Below are 12432 nucleotides of genomic sequence, written 5' to 3' on the forward strand. Positions count from 1 at the left end.
TTTTTGTAGGCAGTGGTTGCCGAGAAATAAACTGGAACCACTGGGTCTAACGCTTGAAATGGATCAAGCAAAATTAACAGAATCTCGCAAACCAGCCGACCGTAAAGCAGTACGTAAGGCTTATGATGATGCAACACTGCATCGTCGACAGGTAGCTTCTGGACTCGGACCTAATGAGGAGGGCGTCTTCATGCGAGAGAATTGACACATGCCACCAGCTGCTGGTTAGATCATTGGAGCCAGCACTAGTGACTTCGATGCTGTGTTGTGATGAACAGCAAAACTGCCAGTTGGCAGATATCTTGTCTTCCTAAGTATGTTGATGAGCACAAATACAATTCAAACTTAATAAGTAATAACTTAGTAGAAAAACGAATATGTGTCTCATTCATTTTTATGTGCTGCCACTGGACAGGCTGTATATGGCACAATGAATCAGGCACGTAGAGCTGCTCTTAAAGTACATATATCTGCATTCATTGTTCTCCGTATATTTGAGAACTGTAAAAGGGGGTATGTACATATTTTTCCTAGTTTTCTTTCCCCTTTCTGATGCATCATCAGGATTCTGTAAGTTTTACTGTTTCAGTGTCAGCTTTGTCCATAATAGTTTAAGTCCTAAGAATAGTATATGTTGATCTTTTAATTTTTTCAGTAGTTTAACATGATGGACAAAATGAAGTTTAATTTTAGTAATGTCATGTCATGTAGTAACATGGCGCATCAAACAGGTTGTCTGTAAGCTGATAAGTTCAGAAACTCTGTGGCTTTTAAACCAAATATAATGGCTTAGTCATGTCAGCATATCTATCTTGAGGTGTGTTTTAACATTTACATTGTTCATTGACTGTATTCAAGACAAAACACTTCTATGCTTTCCTCCTGGTAAACCATTTAAGTCTTTCCACATGTGCTTCTCTCTCTGCCAGTTGTATTAATTTTCTTTACAGAACCAGTTGTTCAGAAATAGTCACTTCTGTAATGAGAACATCTAATGGCAATGTAGCTTTTGATTATGTTGCTATGTAGTGAAGTATTGTAGCTGTCACTGTCCATTTCATATTAATCTACCAATGAGGCTCAAGTACCTTAGGTTATTCTGAGCATGGACCATGCAACAAAATGCACAAACACCAATAGTCTAGTCGCTGTATATTTTTATTGTCGGAACCAAATGCTTTTAATAGAAATCTATCAGTTTGTGCTAGGTTGTACTGTTTGTATGGTAGAAGTATATACCCTCATTATGTATACATCACTGTGTTCAACATTTGTATCTCAAAGAGAATACATGCTTAATGAAATAATATATGATAACTGCATTCCGTGGTTAAAGGACAACTACCCGTATTATCAGTGCAGCCATTGGACTATTTTTACGAATAAAATTTTTTAATGCAGAATGCACATTTCATTCTTTATTTCAATCTGTGCAAATGTTCTCAAGGAATGCAAAAGTAATATTTGTAACTGTACTATAATAAACTTTCATTGTATTTTAGTAACAAGTTTTCTGGTAAATTCTGTATTTCTTCAGTGTTTTGGTGAACTCTTTATTTCTTTCTTCAGAATTGGAGGTACTCTAGACAAGACATGCAGCATCGTGTGAAAAAGTGTAGTGGACCATAAATCTGTTGAGCCATATAAAAAGCTTAACTGGATGATCCCCACCCCCACCCCACACTCACACACACACACAAGGTGCCAATCATGTTGCTATAATGTGCAGCTTTTGTAGGTTTTCTACAAATGTCTATGATGTCTAGATAAGGTTCTTTAAAATATTAGCATATTATATGGCATTTACTCGTTACTGTTTCTTCAAAGTTTTAAAAGTTTTAGACTATAACAGTAGTGAATATGTATTAGCATATTCACAATAATGAATAAATCACATATTAAAATACTCTGAGCAATAAATTATGCTGGAGAGCCACATGTATGATCTGGGGAATAATTCATTTTGTACTGTTTGTCATTAAGATACTCAGCAAGTTGCAAACAAAAGGACCACTATGATGTGTAATAGTTTTATTAAATATGAGCACTGAGTGAATGTGTTTCTAATCAGCCAGAATGTAACAGTTTTATAGTCGAAGTGAATTTATCATTGCCTAGTTTACGAAAAGGATTACTTGAAGTGATATTATATTCTGTATGAGTATAGTAATGTTGTGCATGATAAGTGGCTGAGCTTTCAGAGATATATTTAAGATGTACTAGATATAACAATTTTGTAGAGTGTTTCTACCTGCAAACACCAAATGCTTACAATATGGAAATGAAGCATTCTCACTTATCAGTGTCTTATGTTACTACATCTGTGAATGAATTAGTTATAGTGAAAATGGCTTAAGCGGCAATGTGTTATTTTGGTCACGCAATGCTTCTTTCTCTACAAGAATTTAAAAAAAAATACAACCATTTCATCTTTGTTGTAACAGAGGAACAATATTTTTAAAACATTTAGAGTAATAAAAATCTCTCTATTTCAAATTCTTAGTTCTAAAGAATAATGCTGTCCCTACCACAGTCTGCTGTTACTTCAATATGCTGAAAAATGTTATATTCAAATATTTGAAATTGTTGTGTGGGCTCTGATGAAGAACCCAAGTTCAGTTGTTGATCTGTGCGAATTGATGTGCAAAATACTTCCTCTGTAAGGTGAGTTGTTGTTTTTTGCCTGTACCATTTTTTTATACTCAAGGCTTCTGTGCTTAAATTATTCATGATGATAAATTAATTTACAGTACATCTGGAGTCACATTCACCTATCATATTTGATTGCGGATGTTTAGTATTGTCAAATGCATATTTTTGTTCTTTGATTGTTTTGGAGTAAAATTGAATTATGATATGATATTAAATGCCTGTGCTAGAAAAAGTTTATTGATATTAACAACAGTTATATAATGTGTGAAATTTCAAATAATATAGTTATGTGGTTATATGAACAAATAAATTTTAGTGAGAAGGTTAAATGCAAGCTTATTTGCAAGGAGCATGTCTCCTCTGCACTGAATGACAACATAGTTGCAACTTTATTGGCAAAGTAAAAGAGACTTCCCATGAATTAAATGTGATGGTTGATATTCAGTTACTTCATCTGTAGTTTTGTACTTATGACAGTCAGCAAAATAAGTGGGCACATCAGTTTCATAAACAAAGGTGGTGCCTTCTCCTTAAAATCTCCATTATACTACTAAAGATTTGTTTTATATTCTTATAGAAGTTTATTTTTGTGATGTAATCTTAATTCAGCTCTGTGATTAAACAAGGTAGTCCATTGGTAAGGCACTGGATTCACATTCACGAGGTTGATTATTCAAATCCCCATCCTGCCATCCGTATTGGTATTTTCTGAGGTTCCCCTACATTGCTTAAGGTGGCCATTCCTACACTGTCCCATTGGGCACAGCTGCACAGGAGTGCCCATCATCTCACATGTTGACATGCATAGTTTACCCGCCAGGTGGTGTTAGTACACATATTGTGCACATGTGTGAGTGACTTAACCATCCCTGCCCCATGGCCATGTGGTGCAGTACTAACACTTCCAGCCTAAAGAATTGTGTTGGCTGGTTGGCATTAAGTTAATCAGTTTAACTGTAGTTGGATGTCATATAACTAGAGAATGGGCCATCTCGAAGTTTTGAAGTATCATACTGGAAGTTTTCTTTAATAAACTTGCCGAACTGTTGTATAAGAAAGAGACTTGGTTGAAGAAAAAAATTAATTCCCTTGCTCTCTTGAAAACAACGCTGACCAGTCAAAGGTGTTGTATATTGGTGAAATAGGTACCAAAATTCAACTACCACAGACTGAGATCGCGATACTCATAACATAAACACTTATGTTAATTCAACAGTTATGAGAAGGAAAGTTGCTATTCACTATATAGCGGGGATGCTGAGTCGCAGATAGGCACAACAAAAGTATTTTCACACTTAAAGCTTTTGGCCAATGGCCTTTGTTAACAATACACACACACACACACACACACACACACACACACACACACACACACACACACACACACAACTGCAGTCTCAGGCAATTGAAACCACACTGCGAGCAGCAGCACCACTGCATGATGGGAGTGGCAACTGGGTGGGGGGAAAGGAGGTGGCTGGGGCAGGGAGGGGGAGCGACAGTATGGTGAGTGTGGCGGACAGTGAAGTGCTGCAGGTTGGGCAGCAGGCTGGGGAGAGGTGGGGACAGGGATGGGGGGGGGGGGGGGGGGGGGAGTAGTCGAAAAGGAAAGAAATAGAGAGAAATAAATAAAATAAAATAAATACGTAAAAAAAGACTAGGTGTGGTGGTAGAATCACAGCTGTGTAGTGCTGGAATGGGAGCAGGGAAGGAGCTGGATGGGTGAGGACAGCGACTAATGAAGGTTGAGGCCAGGAGGGTTACAGGAACATAGGATGTAGTGCAGGGAAAGTTCCCACCTGTGTAATTCAGAAAAGCTGGTGTTGATGGGAAGAATCCATATGGTACAGGCTGAAGCAGTCATTGAAATGAAAGATATCATGTTTGACTGCGTGTTCAGCAACAGGGTGGTCCACTTGTTTCTTGACCACTGTTTGTCGGGAGCCATTCATGCAGACAGACAGCTTGTTGGTTGTCATGCCTACATAGAATGCAGCTTAGCTTGTAGACCACATGACTGGTTTCAGAGGTAGCCCTGCCTTTGATGGGATAGGTGACGCTAGTGACCGGACTGGAGTAGGTGGTGATGGTTCGAGGATGTATAGGATAGGTCTTACATCTAGGTCTATTAAAGGGGTATGAGCCATGAGGTAAGGGATTGGAGCAGGGGTTGTTTAAGGATGGACATTTATATTGTGTAGGTTCAGTGGACGGCAGAATACCACTGTGGGAGGGGTGGGAAGGATAGTAGGTAGGACATTACTCATTTTAGGGCACGACGAGAGGTAATCAAAACCCTGGCAGGGAATGTAATTCAGTTGCTCCAGTCCTGGGTGGTACTGAGTTATGAGGGGAATGCTCCTTTGTGGCCGGACGGTTGTGCTTTGGGAGGTGGTGGGAGACTGGAAAAATAAGGCATGGAAGATTTGTTTTTGTACAAGCTTGGGAGGATAATTAGAGTCAGTGAAGGCTTGAGACCCTCGGTATATTTCGAGACGGACTGCAGTGACGACCACTGATGGCTAGGCTGTATGGAAGGAACTTCTTATTATGGAATGGGTGGCAGCTGTCGAAGTGGAAGTATTGCTGGTGGTTGGTAGGTTTGATATGGACAGAGATAATGATGTAGCTGTCTTTGAGGTGGAGGTTAACATCTAGGAAGGTGGTTTGTTGGCTTGAGTAGGACCAGGTGAAGCAGATGGGGGAGAAGTTATTGAGGTTCTGGAGGAATGTGGATAGGGTGTCCTCACCTTCGATCCAGATAGCAAAGATATCATCAGTGAATCTGAGCTAGGTGAGGGGTTTAGGATTCTGGGTGTTTAGGAAGGATTCCTCTAGATGGTCCATGAATAGGTTGGCACAGGATGGTGCCATGTGGCTGCCCTTATCTGTAGCCCAGATTTATTTGTAGGTAATGCCTTCAAAGGAGACGTAATTGTGAGTGAGGATATAGTTGGTCATGGCAACAACTAGGAAGGAGGTTGTTGGTTTGGAATCCGTCAGGCATTGGGAAAGGTAGTGTTCAATAGTGGTAAGGCGACTGGCATGGAGCTTCCTGGGTTGTTAGGTTTACGGGCTTTAGGAAGCATGAAGAAGGTAGGAGTGCAGGGAGTGGTAGGGGAGAGTAGAGAGATGGACGCCAGGGAGAGGTTCTGGGATGGGCCTAAGGATTTGAGTAGTGACTGGAGATTCTGCTGGATTACTGGAATGGGGTCACTGTGGCAAGATTTGTAGGTGGAAGTATCTGACAGCTGGCAGAGTCCTTCCACCAAGCACCCTCGCAGTTCAGAACAACAGTGGTGGAGCCTTTTTCTGCAGGTAGGATTACAATGTCGGGATCAGTTTTTAGATGGTGAACTGTGGTTCTTTCTGCGGATGTAAGGTTAGTCTGCATGTTGAGGGATTTGAGGAATGATGGTGAGGCAAAGTTTGAGGTTAAGAAACTCTGGAAAGTTAACAGGGTGTGGTTTGGGGGCTGTGGGGGTGGATCACGGTTGGATGGAGAAGTGAACTGAGTCAGGCAGATCTTTGGTTGACTCAGATGGGTAGGGATGGTGGTGAAAAAGTGTTTCCGCTGTAGGGACTGGGAGAAAGAGAGAAGGTCTTTAACAAGTCCTGCATGATTGAATTTGAGAGTGGGACAAAAGGTGAGGCCTTTGGAAAGGACCGATATTTCTGTGGAGCTAAGGCTTCTGGAGGAAAGGTTCATGCCTGTATTGTGGGTCTGTTTAGGTTCTTGATTCTGTGTGGTGGTGGGAGGAAGTTTTGGAGGCTGGGTAAGTGTAGTAAGTCTGCGAGACAGGGTTTGTCAGCTATGAGGGAGTGTGGGGGAGGTTTCGAGGTTGTTGTAGGGGTGATGGACAATGGCACTCCAAGATGATAGTAGGAAGTGAGCAAGATGGAGAGCTTTTTGAGGTGGCATCGTGCATGTTGCTCAAGTTCCTGCAGGGCAAGAGTTTCAATGTGTGTTAGTGGTTTCCGGAATTTGGGATTGCATTACTGCAAGGAGGTTTGGGCTTTATTGGTTTGGTTTTGCAGGACTATGTTGGCGAGGGCTAAGGATTGGTGGAATTTGAACAGGTGGAGGTCATTGTGGAATGACTGGTGGCAGCCAGAGATGCTTAATTTGATGGTAAGGCCATTAGGGGGGATTCCACAAGCCAAGCAACAACGCAGGAACAGTATGTGGGACTGGGATCTGGCTAGGGATACGGAGACTTTTCTGTATGTGAAAATATACGAAATGGATCAAATGAGTACAAAAGGGGGAAACAAGATGAAATCCGAGCGAGTCGATGATAGTGAAATGCGAAAACCCGCTAAATTGGTGAGAAGTCACAAGGATCAGCGAGAGGGAGAGAGAGAGAGAGAGAGAGAGAGAGAGAGAGAGAGAGAGAGAGAGAGAGAGAGGGAGGGAGGGAGAGAGTGTGTGTGTGTGTGTGTGTGTGTGTGTATTACTGTGGTTAGCAGGTCTGAGGGTGGATAAGTGTGAAGAAGTGGAATTAGTGGGTGCGAACTGGGATAGAACAGAGAAAGTGTCGGGGGTGGGGAGGGGTTCGTAGGATGGGATACAATATCGTGTGGCACTGGAAAGGTGCAGGAGTGAAAACGCAAAAATACTTGAAATGACACAAGAGCGAGGATCTCACTGAAGCCTTCACTGACCGTAATTATCCTCCTAACCTTGTTCAAAAACAAATCTGTGCCTTATCTTTCCAGTCTCCCACGACCTCCCAAAGCCCAACCGTCTGGCCACAGAGGAGCATTCCCCTCGTAATTCAGCACCACCCATGACTGGAGCAACTGTATTACATTCCCCACCAGGGTTTCGATTACCTCTCGTCGTGCCCTGAAATGAGAAATGTCCTGCCCACTATCCTTCCTACCCCTCCCACAGTGGTATTCAGCCGCCCACCGAACCTACACAGTTTCCTCTTCCATCTCTAAAACAATCCCTGCTCCCAACACCTTGCCTCATGGCTCATATCCGTGTAATAGACCTAGATGCAAGACCTGTCGCATACATCCTCCCACCACCACCAACTCCAGTCCGGTCACTAACATCACCTATCCCATCAATGGCAGGGCTACCTCTGAAACCAGTCACGTGGTCTATAAATTAAGCTCCATTCTATGTAGGCATGACATCCAACAAGCTGTCTGTCCACATGAATGGCCACCAACAAACTGCGGCCAAGAAACAAGTGGACCACCCTGTTGCTGAACACTTTGCCAAACATATCCTTCATTGCAATGACTGCTTCACAGCCTGTGCCATATGGCTCCTTCCCACCAACACCAGCTTTTCTGAATTACGCAGGTGGGAACTTTCCCTACAATACATCCTACATTCCTGTAACCCTCCTGGCCTTAACCTTCATTAGTCCATTAGTCGCTGTCCTCACTCATCCAGCCCCTTCTTTGTTCCCATTCCAGCACTACACAGCCATCATTTCACCACCACACCCAGTCTTTTTTTATGTATTTATTTTATTTTATTTATTTCTCTCTATTTCTTTCCTTTTCCGCTACTCCTCCCCCCCTCCACCTCTCCCCTGCCACCACCCTACCTGCAGCACTTCACCGTCTGACGTCCCCACCATAGTGTCCCACCCCCCTCCCTGCCCCAGCCTCCTCCTTCTCCCCCACCCAATCGCCACTCCCATCATGCACTGGCGCTGCTGCTCGCAGAGTGATTTCAATTGTCTGCAACTACAGTTGTGTGTGTGAGCTGCGTTGTGTGTGTGTGTGTGTGTGTGTGTATATTGTTGGCAAATGCCATTGGCCGAAAGCTTTAAGTGTGAAAATCTTTTTGTTGTATCTATCTGCGGCTCAGCATCTCTGCTATATGGTGAGTAGCAACTTTCCTTCTCATAGTATCGTTACATTCCGTTCTGGATTTTCCATTGTTTGATTTTTATCTACTTCAACCATTAACAAATTTTCATAACCTTGAGTGGATGTTAATTCTATTACGGAGCACAGAATTTGTAATATTAGGCTTTTGTGCCAATTCACCTACAGTATAACATTGTCTCATTATTTCATGTCTTCTAGGTTGAGTACACAATAAAAATTCTTATATTCTCACATGTATTATTTATGCCTACTGGCCAAAATAAGTCTGTGACATATAATTGTAATAGTACACATCTCAGCATCAAGGTGAAATCGTTCATGATTACAAGCCTAGCCTATGCCCAATTTATTCTTGTTAGACAAACGTCACAAATAACAGTCTCACAATATTAATTCTTGGTATGCCACCTGGTGAAATTTTAATACTGTATCCCTATTAGGCAGAATGTTCATATATAGTTCTGTAGACCAGAACCAATAAAACAACTTCTGGGTGAGATTGTTATTACTTGCATTTATGCCCTTATTTACATACTGTCAGGGAATTATTTTCATGTGCTTGTATAACTTAATGATAGCTTATGTTAAGCTAGTGGTCATATGCTAGTAATGGTTATGGGTTATGTAACTATTTATTTTCTCAAGCCTTAGATAAATGGCATATACAGGGTGTATCAAAAATAATCATCCAATTTTTAAAAAATCATAACTATTACGTTATTTGATATATATGCGTTGGAAAGAGCAAACTCTCAAGTTTTACATGGTTCCCGCTAGGTAGCACACTGGCATTTGGAACTTCGGGAATTTTTAAATCAAAGGATTACTAAACGATGGATCAATTGCACTGGACCAAATGTTTCAGCATTACAGTACTGGCCTCCAAGATTACATGACCTGACTGTATGTCGTTATTTCTTCTGTGGGTTTGTAAAAGACTATGTTTATGTGCCTCCATTACCCACAACAGTGAATGAAGTGAGACATTACATAACAGCAGCTATGCAAGCTGTAACTTAAGACATGTTCGCTGCAGTATGGGAACAATTTAAATACCACATTGATGTACGCCATTGCATCTCAAAGAGGCATACTGAACACCTACGAGAAGGTATGAAAAAACTTTCTGAGTTTCTCGTTCATCAAAAAACACAATTCATTGTATATGTTTATTAGTTTCAAAAATATAGATGTGCCAAATCGGATGATTATGTTAGATACACCCTGTATTATACACCACCAAAGCAAAGCACTTCTCTAACAATGCTTCATGCATAACTTCATGTTTGTTACCATGAGGGGAATAGATATAAAATCACCATTTGAATAATAATTTTAACACGGTTCATACTTCTAAATATCCTTGTTATAGGTGTACATGATGCCAATTATATTTAGACTCCACCTTTTAAAAGCAATAACTAATTATGTACATGGTCAGTGGGTAACAACGTACAACCAATGTTCTGAATGTACTAGTGCCCTATAAAAACTATTCTCTCTGAATTTGCATGATCTATAATGTTTGTACGATGCAACATACTAGATTGAGACAAGCACATGTTGTACAGCCAGGTTCCGAGTACCTTCCCCTAGTAGCTCCTAGTACAGAAGCATCTGAATAATACTTAATCATGGATTTGCTTCATTGCTGAGTGTAATGATGGCTAACGCTACCTCCAATTGGTCACTGTGGCCAGATGCCCGTGGTCCCCAATACAATTAATTGTACAGGGTGTATCAAAAAGGATCTTACAACTTTGGAATGATATAGAAGTTTTTTGGTCTAACTCACAGAATCAGTAAATTTGTTATTTTGTAGCAAGGAATTTCAAGTTTCACATAAAAGTGGTAAGTGTCATTCTAGTTCAGCGTGACTAACATTTGTGATGTGACGAACATCCCACTGGTAATAACTTTCTTCCCACACTCATTACAGCAAATTGGGCATAACTTGTGTAACAGCAGTGTAGATTCAATTTTTCAGATCAGATGAATTGTTTGGTGGGGGAGGAACATACACACAGTTTTTAATTAAATGCTTGAGAAAGAAACCCAGTGGTGTCAAGTCTGGGGAACGAGGTGGCTATGCAGTTGGCCCTTCATCAACACCCTGGGAAGCTATTATTGAGGAAATGTAGAACTTCCATGAGGAAATGAGGTGATGTGCCATCTTGCTGGTAGTAAACCATCTCATCTCATCATCTTCATTGATCTATACATTCTTAGGCTCTTTGAGAAATGGACAATATTTATGTGAATATAGATAGAAAAACTATTATTTTAAAATAAATGAGCTACAGTGGAGCAAAACACTGTCACTAGGCTTCAGTTTATGCGGAACCATGAGTTACAACTCCCAGGGGCATGAGTGGTGAATGCATGTCATCACTTGCTGTGGTGGGCGTGTTATTCCATGCAGCTGCTGTTGGTAGCTGTTATGGCGGCCTGTCAAGGAATAAAATTTAATGTATTTTACTTACGCTAGTATATACAGACCAGAGAGGAGGAGGAGCCTGGTGCTCATTGAAAAGTATATTGTATTAATGGTTAGTTTGATAATATATCCTTGAACTTACGGAACTCTGGTTATGAGTGCCTTACGTTTTCTGAGGAGAGAAATGAGCTCTTTTTCCAGCTAATGCACGGAATCTTCAGGGAAGAAGACCACAAGCATGGTGAAGAAGATTACTAACTGGGACTAAATAGCAGGACCAACCGTACAGGATAAAGTTATAGACGACTGTAGTATCCAGAAGATAATAGCAAACAAATCGACTCAAAAAATTGTGTGTTATTGTAGGACATATGTAACTGATTGGTACAGGACACCCTCTCCATTTCCTAAATGTTTGCCAGTACTTTTCCTTCATCTTTCTTTCTTCTCATTCAACGCTTGCAACAGAAGAAGGAGTCATTGGATCCAAAAGCTTGCACATTTCCATACCTTTGTGTGTTTTCTCCCGCTGCCACTTGGTGAGTAAGTGGTTTTATTTTTCCTATTATATTATTTTTAATAGATGTTCACTCTCTCCCCATATGAAGTGGGAATGATGTTTGGATAGCAGTATGTGTTTAATATCATAATAATGTAACACCTGTTTGAACCCGTTACTTAAAAATCTACTGCTGTTATCAGACAGCAACCCTTTAAGCACTTGCCAACACACAAAGTAGTCGTGAGTTAAATTCAGAATTACACCCTGTGCCGCAGCCTTCTTTAATGTATTTAATTTCATTTGTGTAGATCGGCATACAAAGGAACTTGCCAGTAGCCTTCCTAAGATCCATACTATGAGTACTCACAGCTGCTTCTTGTGACACTAGAAGTTTAAAGAAATGTTCTTTACTTTTAATTTACTCTCATATCCCTCGATAACTCTGAGTTCAGAAAATATGGTGCTACATTCTAATAACAATTATTTTAATAATTTCCTGTCCACCTCATTTAATGGACTATCCTCATTATATTTGTTTTCTATCTCCTGCTTGATAGTATTGAAATGACCTATTAATTTCTGGTTTCAAAAGCAAGGTCATAGAAACAGACCCTTGAACTTAAGCATCTAGTGTAACCTGTGTCACGTCTTCTGAATCCGCAAATGAAACAATCATATCTTTGCCCTAATTTTGTAGGCTCACAGAAAGGTTACTGAAATCGAACACAGCTTTTCATTTTGGAAGTCAGTCAATACCCAGTAATGCAGAAAGATTTAAATGTGGTACATCTCTATCTACATCTACACGTTTACTCTGCAAATTACACTTAAGTGCCTGACAGAGGATTCGTCAAACCACCTTCACCATAATTCTCTGTTATTCCACTCTTGAACAGCATGCAGAAGAAACAAACACTTATATCTTTCCGTTGGAGCTCTGATTTCCTTTATTTTATTATGATGATTGTTTCTCCCTATGTAG

General features: G+C 40.6%; 1 protein-coding gene across 2 annotated transcripts in view; it reads left to right on the forward strand.

Annotated features, from left to right (window-relative positions):
• The window catches only part of LOC126418486 (peregrin), a 259171-nt gene extending 255151 nt beyond the window's left edge, over window positions 1-4020 (forward strand). For both annotated transcript variants that reach the window (XM_050085261.1, XM_050085262.1), the window contains exon 21: window positions 10-4020. In XM_050085261.1, coding sequence (XP_049941218.1) covers window positions 10-205 — 196 coding nt within the window. In that variant the 3' untranslated portion in view covers window positions 206-4020. The remainder of the gene's footprint in view (window positions 1-9) is intronic.
• The last annotated feature ends 8412 nt before the right edge of the window (window positions 4021-12432 follow it).

This window comes from Schistocerca serialis, chromosome 9, assembly GCF_023864345.2.
Source record: "Schistocerca serialis cubense isolate TAMUIC-IGC-003099 chromosome 9, iqSchSeri2.2, whole genome shotgun sequence".
NCBI classification, from domain to species: domain Eukaryota; kingdom Metazoa; phylum Arthropoda; class Insecta; order Orthoptera; family Acrididae; genus Schistocerca; species Schistocerca serialis.